Below are 20,079 nucleotides of genomic sequence, written 5' to 3' on the forward strand. Positions count from 1 at the left end.
ATAACCAAAAGGCCTCGACAAGCGATCAATTCACCAGTCTGATCTCTTTCGTGATAATTCAAGACTTACTGGGTGGGTGCATATGTTTGTTTCCTCCTCAAGAATACCACACAGAATTGCATTTGAAATAATTAATTAAATGAACGAGGTAAGATGTCACCAGAAAACAATCTTTCAAAACAAAGGCAAGATGTTCACATAAATGTATACCTGAATACCTGATAGCTTGTCAAACTTAAGCTTTACATATCAGTGTTTATACTTCTAAGTAAGGTAATGTCTAAAAAGACAAACGCTCTACAAAAAGCTATAAAATAATGTATGGCACTTTCAATAAATACTTTAAAGCTTCTTAAGGAAATTCGGTATTTGAAAGCAACTGCTGTAAACCATTTTTAGCCAGTGTAGATAATGCTGAAGAAAAAAATCCATTATGCACAAAGATCATAGCAAAGTGACAGTGCATCTTTTTCTTCAGTCATTAAATTCCAAGAGCATCATAAAAGAAGAGACCAGCAAAAGAGAATTCTTCTACCCAAAAACAACGTATTCCTTTTAAAAATATTGGTGCCCACACTTACTCACGGAGAAGAAAGGCAGAAAGCAGCACAGTATCAGCATGCTAGTTTTCAACCACATTATAAAATTAATGTAAATTCAGTTTTTGCTAACGTGCTCATGGCCGAGGTCACAAGGAAACTTCAATCAACCTCTCGTGAGCTAGACCACAACTGTGCTACACAATAGAAATCAGTGATCACGGTGGAGGCATCAAAACAACTGCTACAGGTCCTTCAGCCATTAGTGGGTTTCCTTTTGTAAAAATGCAGGTCAGAGATTTTAGCTTTTAAAGCTAAAATATTGCAGTAAAAGTACCATTAGCTATGTAAGTTTACTGAACAGCAATTTAAATAGCAGGATTATTGACCTAGAAGATTAAGAAAATATTGTGTCACCATTTACATTAGCTAGAAATGTAATCTGGATACAACAAAATTACAATGGAAAATTAGTGCTATAGAAATAGGCAACACTCTGATGCCAATGCCTTTAACAAATGTGTTACATTTAGGAGAATCCTGTAATAACAGATAAAAAGGTAATTGGGTGAAATCTTTTCTCTCAACTGAATGAATGTCATAGGCCCATTTGCTGAAGACATCTGAAATGGTTAGAACTTTGACTGTTATTCTCTGAGCAAAGATCCCATTATCATTTGAGAACACAAAAACGACATACTGTTCAGAACAAGACAACAAGTAGTAACAGAGTGAAGACAGCCATCACAAAGATTGAATAATGCCCATGTACCTTATATAGGCAGTTATTCTACAACTGTACACAGTTATTTACAATGGTGCATTTTATAAAACAAAACATGGTAGCACTTCCTAAGAGATTTTGGAACTTATTTTTCATTTCTTAAAACTCCCTCGTCATAAAAGCGAACTTACATTAAAATATACTTGCTACAAGACAACACAACTAATAAAATATATAATAAAACTCATACAAGTAGAAAATTCTGAGGTATTTCTGGTTTGAGGTGGTCTGTGGCCATGACGTGTTTGATTTTTGTTTTCAGTTCAGACCTCGGAAGCCACTTAACTTGTGTATGTAATTTTTTTTTGTTTTTTATTATTTTGAACCATTGCATGTTTTGCAAATTAAAAAAATATTTAAGTGTTGAATCAGCAGCATTAGGAACATTCACTGACTAGAGCAAGATTATGGCATCATTGAATAATTTTAGTTAGAATATGCACCACTTTAAGACAAAGAGCTCTAAATCCAGGATAAGGAGAAAGAAACGTCAGAACTCAGTTCTATATCACTTCTGAAAATGTATAACCCATGTAGAACTTCACCTCAGCTGTACTTTAAGTACTGAAGCAAGGTTGAACACTTAACCAGATAATCATACCTCTACTAAAAAATTAAAACAAATATTGTGTGGATGTTTTGTGTCACTGGAAGTTTGGGCTGTGCATAGTCACTCAACTGTGTGGCTTTAATCCCTGAACTGCCACAAAGAGAGGAAATACTTTTCCAAATTTACAAATTTGGCATTCACTTATTGAGAAGAAAATGAGTTCTTTCTCTACGCTATCTTCCACAACCAACCGTATTGGTTGACACCTTTGCAAATAGTAGATCATTTTTATTTTATCACCCAAACCTGAGATAGTTAGGAAGAACTGATGTTCATGTCCGATGGCCCCAAAATAGGGTTTGACCCACTTTCTCCATGCCCTGTAGATGCTGTTAAAATGCTCTGCCTCAAAAATATCCTTCCCTCTTATTAACAGATTTCCTGAGAAGTAGCTCAATAGCAAACAATGTCTGTCCAAATGCTGCAAAGTCCAACGCAACTCTCTCCCTCCCAACCTCCCGGTTTACTATCCTAATAGATGTATCATTCTCTTTCCCATTCCTTTTTATAATCTGTTACAATGACACCCGTTAGATCCGTAAAAGACACGTCTGCTGTTTTTTGTAGCACACTGTCTAAAAGAAAGGGTAAAAGTGAAAATAATCCTTTTGAGGAAGGTGTATCTCATGTAACAGTCTGAAGGTTTCCTCCAATGTTTGCAGCATTTCATTTTCTTAAATGGTATGTGGTTTTTCATAGGTCACAGATGTTCTCTATAGAAGACAGACCAATAAAGAAACCTAGAAAATGCAGTAAAAACTGAAATGTTTTTTGAGGTTCTGAGGTACCTGCACCTTTCCTGCATTCATAAGTCGGCACCTGAATGCTTGCTGAGATGTCCGTTTACTTTAATACAGTAGAGCAATGTGCTGGTAAAATTGATCCAATCCAAAAATAATAATAAAAAAGTCAAGATAAAATAGCAGCTGCAGTCATTTGTTTTTTTTTCTTTTGTGTATTTTTTTCAAATCCACTGAGTCTGGAAAGACAGAAGTGAACAGGGTCTCAGATACTAGACTCTTTGGGTGGTAAGTCTACGTTAGTGACGGATGTCACAATAGAAACAAGGCAGTCCGAGGTAGTGCCATTAACTGATTTGCGAATTTGAGAAATACGCTCTTCGACACAGCCTGCTGAGAGTCGAGCCTCTGCATCATGGTCCCAACATTCTTCAACTGTTATGCAGAGTTGCGCCAAGCCCTGTAGATGAAAAATGAATTAAAGAGTTTAAGCACTCAGACAGGCAACACCATATTTTATGACCAATATAGCAATTTAATACACCTTCACATACTTCATTTTAGGAAACATACAGCAAGTCAAAATAACCTTTTATAAAATATAAGTAAATAGTGTTCTAGCATTGATAAAAAATGGTACCTACAATAATCCGTGCTGGCCACTGAACTGTAGCAGCTGATTTCCAAAACACTTCTAACAAAATACAAACCTCAAATGTATGTTTTACAGGACTGGCTGATATCCCTAGGCCAGTAGGGCAGTATCCGTGTATTGGACAAAGTAAATATCAGTAACCTGACACTACTAGAGCGCACGCCATCTTTTGACAACATTCAAATAGGAATGCAAAGTAAAAATCTGAGATAAATGGGATTAAGAACCATACTGACCGAAGTCATTTCGAATCCTTATAGATGGATTTCAGTTCAATGACTATAATGTATGGAGGCCCCACGAGCGGATTAGCGGCCAATTATGTTAACCTTCAAATGGACAGTCTGACAAATTTGGAAACACAGGAGAATTTCTAAAATACACAGTGCCTTTCTTTGAGCATTCTAGTAACTTAGGGGTCGCATATATCATGCTATTTACCGGTCGCAAACGTAAGAAAGTTTGCGACCGGTAAAATGCATTTTTGTATGTATGAATTCCAATTTGCGATTTGGTAACATGTTACTGAATCGCAATTTGGATTTGCGAATACATACCAACTTGGTATTGGAAAGGGAAATGTTTAGGGCGTCCCTTCCGAATACTGAATCGCAGCGGTTTGCAAGAATGTTATGCGAGCGAAATGCGGTCACAAAACATTAGCATTACCACCTACTTCAATTAGGTGGTAACTCATTCGCAAATGGGAAAGGGGTCCCCAAGGAAATACTTCTCCTTTGGGAATGGGTGTGAAGCACAAGTTCCTACTTGTGTAACGATATATCTGTAAGAGACATTAGTTAGTGATAGATTCCTTACCTTAGAATATCCCAGGCGTCAGACTGGATCCGGAAAGTTTTACTTAGCAGTACCCCTGCGCGCCACTAGATGGCGCCCTGCGGCTCCGCGTCTGTCACTGGCGTCCTAGGTGCCGAGATGACGTAGCGGAGACTACTTAGGCGCCACTCATGCACTGACCATGAAGAATAATGGGGTGACCCTGTAACCCTGAACACCTGGGCGGGTAATTATATAAACAATAATGGTTCTGTTGGGAGGAAAAATACACTTAAAAAAGGTATTTCAACCTGTGATCTAACTCGTGTGTCCCCGGTGGGGTACAGACGTAATAGTAAAAATCATTGAACACTGACCAAAATGGCTGAGAAAGTAAATCTTTAGTATTACACTTTCTCAATACTTTGGACTACAACAAGCATTGATTATGCTGTCCACAATACATAAAGACCTATACAGTGCAATACAACGTAAATTGTGATGGACTAATACAGGTGTACAAAACACAAATACATAAAGGATGCAATTATTTAAGGTTATCAACTGTCAACACAATAGTCATTAGTCAAAATGATTTCTTTTGTTCCTATCCGACTTTGTACAGTTACATCTATAGCATGGTACGTCAACGTTTCGACCCTAGTGGTGATGCGCTGACTACGTGCATCTGGGGTGGGTCTTCAACAGGACTGGGAAAGGGTTGGACAGCCTATGGATAAGAATGACAGAGTGCCAGGGCTTTAAATGGGTCAGTGAGGAATCTGAATTAGTGTGTGGGGCACCATGTGGTGTGCTCACCTTGATTCTATTTCTTCTGTTATGTTTCTTACGGTGCCTGTCAGCTGACTAGGCACACTGGATTTGGTTGGCTCACTGCTCCTAGAAATGATGTACAGTGAACCTTAGTATCTACGTGATAAGCGATAATGCGGTAGTGCTGTCTAGATTGATATTGTAAACATACTGTATGTAATAGGTTCTTCAACACCAGCCGGTGGGAGAATAACTAGTCATGGATGCCTTGGCTGCTGTCTAAAATAATAATGGGTTGGGTTTCAGGCTCACCATATTTAAGGATGTTAACTTGATGGTGCAAGGTGTAGAACGAAGCTCTAATCAAGATGTGGGAAAATCCTGTGTGAAATTCTAGTGTCATGGGGAATTTCGTCAAATTATACACTGTTGAAAAACTCCGGGTTTATAGCGTGGTATTCCAAACCCGAGTGTGTGTCTACACCAGTGACAGTGCCTTCTTGTACTAAAATAAATGCAGTAACGATAGAGACAACAGATATTTAAAAATCGGCTAAATGGAGCCGACGATGGCGGCAGCATAAAGGAAAGGCTCCGCGGCTGAGGCGGCCTCTCCTAAGATCCGACGAATAATCCGCAAACATTTTTCATCCCCACAGGAAGGACCCGAAGCCCAGGACCGGGCGATACAAGCGGCTGGAGACGGCGTGACAATCCGACGCCTGGAAGTCGACTTCTGGTAAAGCAACGGAGCGGCCCGCAAGGCGCAAGCAAGCCGGGGACTGCCCTAATAGTCCAGCCCAACGGGAAGTGAAGTGACCCCGGGGGACCCGCGCCGGAAGTTCCCGCCGATCACCCGTCCGGCTGGTGGTGCGTAGGGACTCGGTGGGTGTGCCGGCGGGACCAGAACCAGCCCGCGATCGGGAGTGCGGACACCAAGGCCGGCTGTTGCTCCCCTGCTCCTCAAGGTGCAGATCGCGCATGAAAGACGTTTTTACAGACTGGCGATGTTGAGGTGAGCCGCCATTTTGAGGGGAGCAAGGGACATTATTACCGGGGCCCAGCCTGCACACAGACCATCGGCACCGCGCCCGGGCTTCTGAGTGGCAGCGGACGTGGCAGTGGGGGCTGACGGCGCCGATTTACCGGCGGTGTGCACCCAGAGAGAAAGAAAACCACGCCAAGCCTGATTGACTGGGGGAAAACATCGAGGGACAGTAACCTTCGTCCACATCGCATTGTAACCCCCTTCCCCCCCCGCAGCACTGACATCACGGGGCGAGTGGCACTCGGGGAGCAACTGGGCACTCTCTGGTGGCCTGGTGGGGTGTACATCACCTCCTAAATAACGAAGGGCGGCTGCCTCTGTAGCAACGAGGGACGAGGAGAAGCAAGGCCGTAGGTACAACAGCGGCGCCCCGCCAGTGAGCCAGACCGGAAGTATCCGGGACACTACCTGATCGACACAAATAAGGGAGAAAGCCTAATACCACTTCATAGAGCTGGGATACGGCATTCGAGGACACTCGGTCCCCGGGCTAAAAGGACTGGTGGCATACCCCGTAGACACAAAGACCGGGGCGCATTCAGCAATACTCCTCCTGCGGTCCCCATCAGGCATAATGGGGCAACTACGTGATTTTCTCGCCACAGGTGATTCCAGACGAGTCCGACGCCTACTGCCGGGCCACAGACTCAGGGAGCAACGTCGGCGAACAAAATTAACCGCAAAAGAGGGAGACGCGGTCCTCCGTCGCGGGAGTGCCCAGAGACCGCGGGAACAGCAGACATGGCGGGGAAGAGCCTAAAGAGTGAAACTACACAGACTCGGATAGACCGATATGCCTGCGACAGGCCCGCGGTGTCCCCGACGGCCGGACGGGAGGTGGCCAGTAAAGCCGTGGAAGTGCCGGGGAGCAAAAAAGCGACCCTGGATGATGTGATGCAGGCCCTGGCTCATCTGCAGACAACGGTGGGATCGATTTCGACCGACATTACACTGATCAGAGCTGATTTCCGCAAAATGACGGAAAAAGTCAACGCCATGGAAGTGGTAACAAAATCACTAGTGGAAGATGTGTCTGAACTTCAAGTGACAGTGGAGAAGTTGGCAACGGACAAATAGGGTACTACGTGCGAAGCTCGACGACCAGGAAGGGCGCTCCAGACGGAATAACATCCGCATAATTGGGGTGCCGGAGTCGGAAGGTGTGAGAGCCATGGACTTATACGTGGAGAACTTGATCACAAACGAACTGCGGCCGAAGGGACTGTCCACGTTCTTTTCGGTGGAGAGGGCGCACCGCGTGCCGGGAGGCCAACCGAAGCCAGGAGCAGCCCCACGACCCATTGTCGCTCGACTATTCAATTTCAGAGATAGGGATGTCACTCTACAGGCTGCCCGGACATCTCCTACTGTTAAAATCCAAAACTCTACAGTGGCATTCTTCCCTGACTACACGGCTGAGGTGGCACGCAGGCGACGGACATTTTTTGAGGTGAAGAAAGAACTCAGAGCGAGAGAGATCCCATATTCCATGCTCTTCCCGGCCAGGCTGAGGGTAGTTGCCGAAAATAAAACATGGTTCTTTGATAACCCAGAGTCTGCAGACGACTGGCTGGAGGGATGGAGAACAAACGCCCGCCCTCGGCGGCCTCACCGACAACAGAAGGATCATGCAGCTGGACATCATCCGGCATCCCAAGCATCAGGAGGCGAGGGAATAAACGGGGGCTTAGCATCGAGAATCGACGCGGGCGATGAGGACAACGAAGAGCAATGACTACCAGATTTACATTCTGTTGAACTTACTGTGCTGCACGCCTAAGGCTCGCCACTGGACACTGGGCGACGGGCCTCTGGGGAGAAGAATGAGGGGCCGCTGACCACGGAGACTCCTTCGCCCCGGCGCGCAAGTACTATGGTTGGGGACTGGGAAGAGCACTCTGCTGAGTTGGGGAGGCGGGCAGTTTCAAGTCCGTGTAGCAGGGGAGCAGGGAGGGGGGCAGTTGTGGGTAAGGGGATGTTCATTTTTTTGGATCACTTGGTCCTAACAGTTAGTGGTTTGACTCAACACAACACATTGCAACATGTCAGGAACACTGCGCAGCGTTGGAGGTCACAATACAATTCATGCGATGGTACATTTCTTGTCGTTCCATATGTTCCGCAGTTGGCTGGCAGCACTGCCCCGCATTGGTGGCGATGGGCCCGCCCCCGAGAGATGCCACTGCCATGGCCGGAATAGACCAAATCACCCCGATGGCTCCGCTACAAATAATGTCATGGAACGTCAGAGGGCTGGGCGATCAGATTAAACGAGGTTTAGTTTTTCAGGGAATTAAGAGGGTGGGTCCCGCCCTGGTCCTGTTACAGGAAACACATCTGATGGGCACTGCTACACGGGCGATGGATAGGCGAGGCTACCACATGGTTGCGCATGCGGAGTTCACATCGGGGTCGCGCGGCACAGGCATACTAATGCGAAACTCTTCCCATTACATCATCGAATCCACAAAGATAGATGATCAGGGCCGCTTCGCAGCGGTTCATGGCCAGTGGGAGGGCAGGTCGTTATCTGTGGTCTCGGTGTACATCCCACCGGCGCTACATGCCGTGGCACTGCCGGACCTCGGCAAATTCCTCTTAGAACTCCCAGATGGCGACTTAATCATTGGGGGGGATTTTAATGCTGTACTACACAACGCTCGTGACAGATTTCCAGTGCGAGCACATGTCGATGGCCCTAACAAATTCAGTGGATTCCTGGAAGCACAGAGTCTGGTGGATGTGTGGCGCCTACTGCACCCAGAGCAACTACAATACACCTATTTCTCAGCTACACATAATAGCCTGTCCAGGATTGATTATTTCCTCACATTAGGGAACAGTCGCCTCACTATAGATGAAGCACACATAAAGCCAAGGGGTATATCAGACCATTCGCCAATCACCTTAACACTGTCAAGTCGTGAAGTGTCCCGTAGGAGAATCTACCCGATCTATCCGGGGTATCTCAAAGTCCCATCCATTCGTAAGGACCTGCAGAAAGCCACCCAACACTATTTCGAGGAAAATCGCGCGTCGGTGGGATCGCCGTCAGTGCTTTGGGAAGCGTATAAAGCTGTATTCAGGGGACAAGCTATAGCAGCGATTGCACACCACAAGAAAACACAGGGGAAGGAAGCCGCAGGGTTGGAACTGAAACTCGACGTAGCTAACACCGCCCATATGGCAGATCCGTCCGACGCTACTTTGCATTCCCTTCAGACGAGTCAACGCCTTCTTGCTGACCATATGAGACGACTGACCGTGGCGGACATTGCGGCCACCAAGCACAGAGTGTATGACATTGGGGACAAGGCCAGTAAACTCCTGGCTTGGCTAGACAGGAAGCAAGCGGGAAATAGGAACATACTACAAATCACAGACACACAGGGGACGATACACACGCGGCCGGAAGACATAGTGAATGTACTGGCTGAACATTTTAGTGAAGTTTACACCCCGGCAGTGACCGTGACGGAGGAGGAGGCTCAGGCCGTCCTGGGTCATGTGGCATTGCCAACGCTGACGGAAGAGGCGACACGGGATCTCGATTCCGACTTAACAATTGACGAAATTCAACTGGCCATTGCTGCACTCCACCCAGGCAAGGCTCTGGGCCCAAATGGGGTGCCCATCGAATGGTTTAAAACAATGTCGGAGTCCCTGAGTGCACCCCTTCTACAGATGTATGTGGAAAGTAGGGAGAATGGCACACTGCCCCCAGACCAACGGATGGCGACTATAGTGGCCATTCCGAAACCGGGCAAACCACCCAATAAGTGTACGTCCTATAGACCTATCTCGTTGCTGAACCCTGAAGCAAAAATCCTGGCGAAGCTATTAGCCAACAGGCTCGTGCCACACTTGACTCAGTTGATCCACCCAGATCAGTCTCAGTCTGGCTTTATGCCGCATAGGAGTACGGCCCTGAACCTCCGTAGAGTGCAGGGAGTCTTAGCGAGAACCCCACTGTTGACGGAACCGGCGGCGATACTGTCGTTGGATGCCAAAATGGCATTCGACATGGTGGAGTGGAGCTACCTTTTTGCAGTCCTCACCTCCATGGGGTTCGGACCCAGATTTCTCGCTTGGATCCGGTTACTGTACAAAGACCCGATAGCACGAGTGGTGGCAAACGGTCACATGTCGCGAGACATACATTTGGCACAGGGAACCAGGCAGGGATGCCCGCTCTCGCCTATCCTTTTCGCATTGGTTTTAGAACCTCTTGCGATCACCATTCGGAACACACCACTACTGAAGGGAATTAGATGGGAACCCGGCTGGGAGGACAGAGTGTCCTTGTACGCTGATGATATGCTGATTTACCTCACGGATCTGGACAACAGTGTCCCAAACCTTCTATCCATCTGTAACTCACATGGGCGGGTGTCAGGATACACCATTAATTGGTCGAAATCGACCATATATGAGCTCAAGGGCCCACTCCCGACCCTGCCGGACTCATGTGCACTGGAAGTGGCCACCACATCCTTTAAATACTTGGGGATATATGTCACCCGAGATGCGACGGAATTCTCTAGTCGTAATCTACAACCCCCCCTCATTAGATTGCGTAATGACGTACAGCACTGGCAGAGACTTCCACTGACGCTGCTGGGCAGAGCAGCGCTGTTCAAAATGATGGCGCTGCCGCGTTTCCTGTACGTTCTCGAAAATACACCAACACTAGTACCGCCCAGTTACTTTCAGAAGGTGACTGCACTGATGTCGGGTCTACTGTGGGGGAATCGGCCGGCGAGAATTGCTCACGTGAAACTCAACAGGAGCTGGTACGACGGTGGTATTGCATTACCCAATATGCAGTTGTACTACTGGGCGACACAGCTCAAGATTCTTAACAAGTGGATCCACGCCCCGCAGGACGACCCAGCGTTTAAGGCTGACAGGGCCCAACTGGGCACCAGCAGCATGCTAGCGCCTCTGTACCACAAGGGTGTTGCGGCGAAACTAATAGGACCCACCAAACACACAGTACAGTTGTGGTATAAGGCACAATCAAAACTACATTGGGACGGAACCATTACAAAACTCACTCCACTATGGGACACTAAGGCTCTTGGTCACCTCAGGCGTACTAAGGGCTTCAACCAGTGGGACACCATAGGGATATCAACTGTGGGTGACATGTGGTCCAGGGAGGGAGTGGTTTCATTCGCCTCCCTTCAGCAACAGTACGAATTGAGGAACACAGAACAGTATAGGTACATACAAATTAGACATGCCCTTCTGGCAGTGCTCCCACCGGGCGCCACACCCCCGGAGTCCTCTCCGCTGGAAGACCGTCTACTTACAGACTGTATGCAGGAGGGTGCGACTTCCCTAACATACCGTAAACTACTCAATAATCTACCTGATCCACTGGGAAAGCTAAAGGATAAATGGGAGGAGGACCTCGGGGATTTTGATGAATCTGAATGGAACGCGGCTATTGCATCCCCACGTGAAGCTGGCATATCAGCTAGGTTCCGCTGGTACAACTGAAAATCCTGCACAGGATTTACTACACGAGAGTGGCTCTACATAAATTGCAGAGGGCGGATCATCCTTATTGTCTTAGGGGGTGCGGTGAAGAGGGCACCTTCGTACATACACTTTGGAGCTGCGCGCGCCTCGTGGGGTATTGGCAGCGGGTGCTCCGTACCATCGCACAGACACTAAACACCACTGTGGCCTTGGCCCCACATATGTGCCTGTTAAATATCTGGGGGCCTACGGATTTGACACACTATGGTAAGCTCTGGGTCACGATAGGCTGCATGGTGGCCAAACGAGACATTGCGCAAAAATGGGGGACGGCAGAGCTCCCCACACTGACGCAATGGAGCAGAAACATGGACACGCTCATGGTAACGGAGAGGGTAGTTTATAAGATGAGAGACAACCCACGCAAGTGGAATGGGATCTGGCTACATTGGAACTCCTACAGAGGGGACATATGCGAACCATTGCCAGAAGACGATAGCGATAGTTCTGACGATGAGATAGACAATGTTTAATCGTAAGGGGAGATGACATAGCGTGCATGAGAGCCTTGTACAGTATGTGCAACAGGGAATGCAACGGGAAGGGGTTGGAAACAAGGGGTGGTGGGTTCGAGTGAAGCCTACAGAGGTGCAGCACAATGGATAGGAACAGGTATGGGAACGCAAGAATGTAATTGAGGCTGTTGATATTGAGTCATGTTTTTAGTTCTTCTCTTTATTGTTTACAGAAAATACAAAATGCAAGCAGCTTTACTGTCAGTATACCACACGTTTTAGAGGAACACCATGTGTAATGATTCGTAGAAAGGCCACATCCAGGGGGGATAGACGTAATTGTTTACATATCGTACATATGACGCTTTTTCAGCCGGCCTCCGGGATGTAGGCGCTTGGATGTATTTCTGTTGGATTCATCAATAAAGTTTTGCTTTTCAAAAAAAAAAAAATATAAAATCGGCTAAGTGCTTCGAATGGTTCTGCAAAGGAGTGACCGTGCTGTGTTATTTAAGAAACATTGTAAAAACTCAGGGTTTATTCTGTGGTATTCCAAACCAGAGTGTATGTCTACACCAGTGACTGCGCCTTCTCGTACTAAAATCAATACAGTAACAATAGGGACAATGGATATTTAAAATTCGGCTAAATGAATCTGGTGGTTATACAGCGGAGTGACAGTGCCGTGTAAACAATTATCTTAACGCGGGCGGCGTAGGTTATTTGAAACAGACGAGAGAAAAGTGAACTTATCAACCCTCAATAGTATTTAAATGTAGTGAGTGCGCCAAGTGTTTTATCAAAGAAAGAATTCACGCCGATCTCTTAATACAGTTAAAAACAGTGAATGCGCCGCACCTAAGTCTCTAAGCTGTCAGAGAAACACTTACTCGATCGTATGGAAGGAGCGACCGTCTTCTTGGATTCTTCGCATAACTGCCAACATGAGTGCCTGTAATTGTTCTACTTGACATGCGCTGGTTGTCTGTGCGCATGAGTGCAACGTGACGGACGTATGCAGTGAATGATTGGATGGCTTTCCCGAGTTGGAAACATTTTGATAGTTACGTTGGAACCACACGTGTTCATACCAATGACATGGTTACAAATCTAAGAATGCATGCGATATATCTGCACAATTGAAAGGTTAATCTATGGCTGTGTTTCTAGATTATGCTTGTAAATCGATCCTTATTTACAATGACTGACACAATAGATAGTGAAAGGGATCAACTTATTACATCTATTTGTACGTGATGCTTCCCTATCACACAATCGGATTATTTTTAATGCATTGGCAAGCTAATTACTAACACAGGTTTCTGGAAGAGATTTCATTACAGTTTGAACATATTGATTGCATTTGTGCATTGGTAACATAGGTTATATTTGTTTCAATTACAATTGGTATTCTCCCTACCTCATCACGATTCACGTGAATGAGAGAGTACCTCACTGGAGTCGATTGACCCTGATACTAACGTGAGCGTGGAATACTACATGGAACCACATGTTTGCATCATAATTGTCAACGTTAAAATTACTGACGTGCACATAATACACCGCATGATTACCGGGTCAACTTATGCTAATGGTATACTCCTTATTTACAATTACTCACGAAAAAGAAAAATCCATTGATGTTTCAATTCACTATCACACACAATCCTTGTTACAATTAGACATTGCATGCACGTGGTATTCTCTCATACGTTAACCGTTGATCTACATCTGTCCTTTTAGGGTATGCCTGTAAATCAAACTTAATTTATACATGGTAATGGAAATGCTTCAGCATATTTTAAGGCCATATGAGTGTAACAATTAGTCATTACTCGGAAACTATCTAGGGTCAAAGATATGTTAGGCAAATCAAAGTTAACTCGTGTGTCGTTAAACTTAAAATTCCTGTATACAACCTGCGTCTATTGTGGGGTTAAAGCACACTAGTGTTGTAAACTGGTAACTGTGTGATCTGATATCTTGGTACTAAGAATATGACCCCATGTCTAGAACTTTTGGGGGGTCAAGATTCACTAATGTTGTTAGCTGTGTGATCCGTAGCATGCACAGCCTCTGATATCTTGGTACTTGGAATATGACACCTGGTCTAGAACTATGGTCAAATCGTGATACTGTCTGTGTTATAGTATGCTCATCTGAACACATGTCTCTTCCTGCTCATTGAGACCATGAGTGGTGGCTTCCGTAGTGTGTATCCACCGGCATTCTTTGAAATTAAGTTGGTTAACGATGCTGCCTCCTCTTTTGTGCAGGATGACCTTTTCTAGCACTGTCCATTCAATTTCATCTGGTGTGTGCCCTAGTGAGGTGTAATGTTCCACTAATGGCGCACCTTGCACCAGATTCTGCTTTGATGCTGTAGAATTCTGCTCTTAACTTTGAGTGGTCTGGCCTATATAAATGAATCGGCATGCGCATCTTATTGCATAAATGACGTTTTGGCTGTTACAATTTGTGAAATGATTCAAAGTGTAGGTTTTTCCTCGGTGGTTGATTTTGTTTCCCGTTATTGCATATTTACAGGCTTTACAATTGCCACATTGTTGATGTCTTGTGATCGGTGGGAGACCCAGTTGTGACCGTGTGTCTGGAGCAGGCAATGAGTCTAAAAATGATGCGACAACGTGATCCTTGACGTTTTTAGCCCTTTGAAAAGCAAACATGGGTACCTCTGTTCTACCAATCTCCGGGCCTACCAGACCCCAGTATTTATTAATGATGCTGTTGATTTCGTGGCTTTTGGTATTGAATGTGGTAACACATATCAACCTGTCTGTTTTGTTGTCTCGGTTGTATTTCCAGTAGTGTTTCTCGTGGTCTATACCATGCTCTTTTTCTGGCCCGGTTAAGGAGTCCTTTGGGATATCCCCTGTCTCTTAACTTGACGATCAGTTGGTCACTTTCATTAAAATAGTCTTTTCTTCTTGAACAATTTCTTCGGACTCGCAGAAATTGTCCGTATGGCAGATTGTCTTTCAGGTTCATAGGGTGATGCGAGTTGTATTTTAATAATGTACTGTGATCCGTTGGTTTTTTGAAAAGATTCATTATCATTTTTCCATCTTCTGTTTCCAAGGCGAGATCTAGGAAAGGGAGGGACTCATTGATGTTTGTCATGGTAAACTGAATGTCTGTGGAGCGAGTATTCAACCATGTTAGAAATTGTTGAAGTTTTTCATCCGTTCCTGTCCATATCATTATGATGTCATCATTATAACGATTCCAAGATGTGACATTCTCTTTGTACGGATTATGATCAGGGTACATGTGTAGGTGTTCAAAGTTATTTATGTACAAATTTGCCAGACTTGCAGCAAAGCCCGCGCCCATGGCTACTCCCTTGCATTGGTAGTAAAAGACATTCTGAAATATGAAGACTTTTTTTGTCATGGCTATCCAGAGTAATTGAATTAAGAATTCAGATGGGATCCACTGTGGTGTTGGGCGTGTGTCCAAGACTTCTTTTATCACTGTGATGGCCTCTTCCTGAGGTATGCTTGTGTATAATGAGCACACATCCAGCGTCACAAAGAATTGGTTGGATTGATCAAATGGTTGGTTTTCTAGGATGTTAATTGTGTGCATCGTGTCCCGTAGAAATGATTCAGTTTCCCAAACAAACGGTTGTAGGAAGTTATCCAGGAATTGGTTGACTGGTTCTAGGACAGAACCACAACCCGAGACTATGGGTCTCCCAGGTGGTCGTTACAGGTTCTTATGTACCTTTGGGATTGTATATATTGTGGGAATTCTAGGCGTTTCATAATTCAGGAACTTGAATTCCGACTCTGAGAGGAATCCTTCTTCCAATCCTTGTCTAGTCAGGTCTTTTATGAGTTTGGCAATTTCCTTTGTCGGGTCTCCTGGTGTGCGGATATAGCGGTCTTCACATCCAAGTGATTTCTGAGACAATCTTCTTTATTCTGGATGACCACTACACCCCCTTTGACAAGGATTGGAAGAACGATTCCTCTCAGATTCAGAATTCAAGTTCCTGAATATTGAAACACCTAGAATTCCCACAATGCATAAGCATTTCCATTACCATGTATAAATTAAGTTTGATTTATAGGCATACCCCATAAGGACAGATGTAGACCAACGGTTAACGTATGAGAGAATACAACGTGCATGCAATGTCTAATTGTAACAAGGATTGTGTGTGATAGTAAATTTAAACATCAATGGATTTTTCTTTTTCGTGAGTAATTGTAAATAAGGAGTATACCATTAGCATAAATTGACCCGGTAATCATGCGGTATATTATGTGCACGTCAGTAATTTTAACGTTTACAATTGTGATGCAAACATGTGGTTCCATGTAGTATTCCGCGCTCAAGTTAGTATCAGGGTCAATCGACTCCAGTGAGGTACTCTCTCATTCACATGAATCGTGATGAGGTAGGGAGAATACCAATTGTAATTGAAACAAATATAACCTATGTTACCAATGCACAAATGCAATCAATATGTTCAAACTGTAATGAAATCTCTTCTAGTCAAGTCAAGTCAGAGAATTTATATAGCGCACTACATACCCAGAGGGTCCCAAGGCGCTTAGAAAGGGGAGGAGGAGTACTTGTCAAATATCCACGTTTTAAGTTGCTTTCTGAATGCTAGGTGGTTCTGGGTAAGGCGAAGGTAGGCGGGGAGTGAGTTCCATGTTTTAGCAGCTAGGTATGAGAAGGATCTGCCTCCCATGGTGGTCTTGTTGATGCGAGGTACGGTGGCGAGGGCTTGGCTGGAAGAACGTAGTTGGCGGGAGGGGGTGTAGAAGGACAGTCGTGAGTTGAGGCATTCTGGTCCGATGTCGTAGAGTGATTTGTGTGCGTGGGTTAGCAGTCGGAAAGTGATCCTCTTATTGACGGGTAGCCAGTGGAGGTCTTTAAGGTGACCAGAGATGTGTTCGTTGCGTGGGATGTCTAATATGATCCTGGCTGAGGCGTTTTGGATTCGTTGAAGTTTCTTCTGGAGTTTAGCGGTAGTGCCTGCGTAGAGGGTGTTTCCGTAGTCCAGTCGGCTCGTGACCAGAGCATGGGTGACTGTTTTCCTTGTTTCGGTGGGGATCCAGCGAAATGTTTTTCTAAGCATGCGAAGAATGTTGAAGCATGAAGAGGATACGGCGCTGACTTGTCTATTCATTGAGAGTGAAGAATCCAGGATGACGCCTAAGTTCCGTGCGTGGTCTGTCGGGATGGGTGCTTTTCCGAGGGCTTCCGGCCACCAGGAGTCGTCCCATGCAGAGGGGGATGTACCTAAGATGAGGACTTCTGTTTTGTCTGAGTTCAGTTTCAGACGGCTTTGTTTCATCCATTCGGCAACTTCTTTCATTCCTTCGTGTAGGTTAGTTTTGGCGGTGCTGGGGTCATTGGTGAGAGAAAGGATTAGTTGAGTGTCATCCGCGTAGGAGATGATGTTGAGGTTGTGTTGGCGGGCGATGGCCGCGAGGGGGCTCATGTAAACGTTGAAGAGGGTGGGGCTGAGTGAGGATCCTTGTGGTACGCCACAGATGACTTCAGTGGCCTCGGACTTGAATGGTGGGAGGCGGACTTTCTGAGTTCTTCCGGTGAGGAACGAGGTGATCCATTCGAGTGCTTTTCCTTGGATTCCGATGTTATTGAGGCGTTGTAGAAGGGTGCTGTGGCAGACTGTGTCAAATGCTGCAGAGAGGTCGAGGAGGATGAGGGCGACTGTGTCTCCATTGTCCAGTAGAGTTCGAATGTCGTCTGTTGCTGCGATGAGGGCGGTCTCAGTGCTGTGTTTGGCTCGGAAGCCAGATTGTGAGGAGTCGAGGGATTTGTTGGCTTCGAGGAAGGCGGCGAGCTGGTTGTTGACAGCTTTCTCGATGACTTTGGCCGGGAATGGAAGGAGCGAGATGGGGCGGTAATTTTTGAGTTCGGTGGGGTCCGCTGTGGGTTTCTTCAGTAGGGCGGTGAGTTCAGCGTGCTTCCAGTCTTCCGGGAAGGTGGCGGAGTTGAGGGAGCTGTTAATGACGTCTCGGAGGTGCGGTGCTATGACGGAGTCTGCTTTGTTGAAGATGTGGTGGGGACATGGGTCTGTGGGGGATCCTGAGTGGATGGAATTCATCAGGCGGATTGTGTCCTCAGTGGAGATTGGGTTCCAGTCGTTAAGGGTGTTCACGGGGGGAGAATGTTGAGCAAATGGTAGGGTGGGTTGGTTTCCGGGTTGGTTGTCGAAGCTGTTGTGGATGTCTGCAATTTTGTTGTGGAAGAATAAAGCCAGGGAGTCGCAGAGGGCTTGAGAAGGGGTGATGTCGTTGGAGTTGGCCGAGGGATTGGAAAATTCCTTGACGATGTTGAAGAGTTCCTTGCTGTTGTGGGCGTTGTTGTCAAGTCGGTCCTTGAATGCTGTTTTCTTGGCCTTTCGGATTAGTTGATGGTGAGTGCGGGTGGCGTTTTTGAAGGCGTCCTTGGTGCTAGTGGTTGGGTCTTTTTTCCAGGCCTTTTCGAGGGAGCGGCAGAGTTTCTTGGACTTCTTAAGATCATCGTTGAACCATGAGGCCTTTTTGCTGGCAGGTTTGTTTTGACGTTTCTTCAGTGGTGCTAAGGTGTCGGCGGTGTTGGATAACCATAGGGTGAGGTTGGCGGCGGCTTCGTTTGCGTTAGAAGAGTGGGCTGGGGTGTTTAGAAGGAGCGATGCGGAGATCTGGTCCGTGGTGATTTTGTTCCAGTTTCTTTGCAGAGTTGGTTGGAGGTGGTTGGTGGGTTTTGGTTTGTTGTAGGTGAAGTGAACGCAGCTGTGGTCAGTCCAGAGGAGATCCGTAGTGTGGCTGAAGGAGACATGATTGCTGGAGGTGAAGATGGGGTCGAGTGTGTGACCTGCGATGTGGGTGGGGGACGTGACCAGTTGTTTAAGTTCGAGGTTGGCGAGATTGTCCAAGAGGGTGGTGGTGTTGCGGTCGTTGATCTTTTCAAGGTGAAAGTTGAGGTCTCCCAGTAGGATGTAGTCTTTGGAGGGGAGCGCGTGAGGAGTGATGAAGTCCGTGATGTCTTCACTGAATTTAGCGCGGGGTCCTGGTGGTCTGTAGAGGAGGGTGCCTCTGAGTGTGGTTTTGGGGTCGATGTGGATCTGGAAGTGAAGGTGTTCGGAGTTGGTGAGATTGGTGTCAGAGCTGGTTGAGATGCGGATTGACTTCTTATGGACGATAGCGATTCCTCCTCCTGTGTGGTTGGTGCGGTCCTTACGAATGATCTTATAATCTTCAGGGATGGCAATGGTGATGTCTGGGGCTGAGGAGGCATTCATCCATGTTTCTGTTAGGAAGGCGACGTCCGGAGAGATGGTGTCTAGTAGGTTCCATAGGTCAATGGCGTGTCTGTGGACCGATCGAGTGTTGAGAAGGATGCACTGTAGGTGGTTGGGGTCAGGAGTATGTGTTGTGGTCGTAGCGGAGATGTTGTCGGTTCCGCTGAATTTGCAGGAGTAGCATGAGAAAGGTCCATGGGTGTGTCCAGGAGCGGCTTGGACGCAGTTGGGGGCGCGGCCGGGGTTAAGGGCTAGGAGGGTGGTGGCATCGTAGGTGATGCGGGAGGGCTGGGAAGCGCGAGGGGCAGGGGGTCTGGCGCTGGGCGCGGTCCAGGCGCGGACGGGCGTAGACGGGCTTACCTTTGGCGCACCTTCGGCGCGGCCGTAGCGCGTGGACGCTGCGCGTGGGTACATCTGTCCATAAATGGATAGTGGGGGGGGCGGAGCGTGGGAGGGTCAGCTGGGAGGCGGGATCGTGGAGGCGGGTCAGGGGATGTCACAACAACAAAATGGAGGGCAGAAATGAAAGTGAAAACAGCGAGGGCACAGCACAATGCACGCCAGCAAGCAGACTAAGGCTCCTAGGTACAGCAGACTAAATCTCCACTAAAAGCGCTATTCACCAAGCAGTCAGCCTTCAAAGCGTAACACAGAAATGATGTTAGAGCGGACCAAACAGAGCGCTAAGCAAATGAGCACCCCTAAGTTTTCAAAGCGCTACACGATGATCAGCTACTAAGCACACTTAATGAAAACGAGCTACAATACCCGCTGTTGTATTCAAAGCGCTACAAGCACAAAGCGCGATATAAATGAATGATACAAAAGTATCCAAAACGCTGCACGAGCAATATCTTCA

General features: G+C 46.5%; 1 protein-coding gene across 4 annotated transcripts in view; it reads right to left on the reverse strand.

Annotated features, from left to right (window-relative positions):
* Positions 1-1,621: 1,621 nt before the first annotated feature.
* ACVR2B (activin A receptor type 2B) overlaps positions 1,622-20,079 on the reverse strand; it is a 376,358-nt gene continuing 357,900 nt past the window's right edge. For 3 of the 4 annotated variants that reach the window (XM_078663210.1, XM_078663208.1, XM_078663207.1), the window contains exon 11: positions 2,788-3,133. In XM_078663210.1, coding sequence (XP_078519336.1) covers positions 2,939-3,133 — 195 coding nt within the window. In that variant the 3' untranslated portion in view covers positions 2,788-2,938. Of the gene's footprint in view, positions 3,134-20,079 lie in introns of all 4 variants that reach the window. The other variant, XM_078663209.1, reaches the window with a different exon arrangement.

The sequence above is a fragment of the Lissotriton helveticus genome, chromosome 10, assembly GCF_964261635.1.
Source record: "Lissotriton helveticus chromosome 10, aLisHel1.1, whole genome shotgun sequence".
NCBI classification, from domain to species: Eukaryota; Metazoa; Chordata; class Amphibia; order Caudata; family Salamandridae; genus Lissotriton; species Lissotriton helveticus.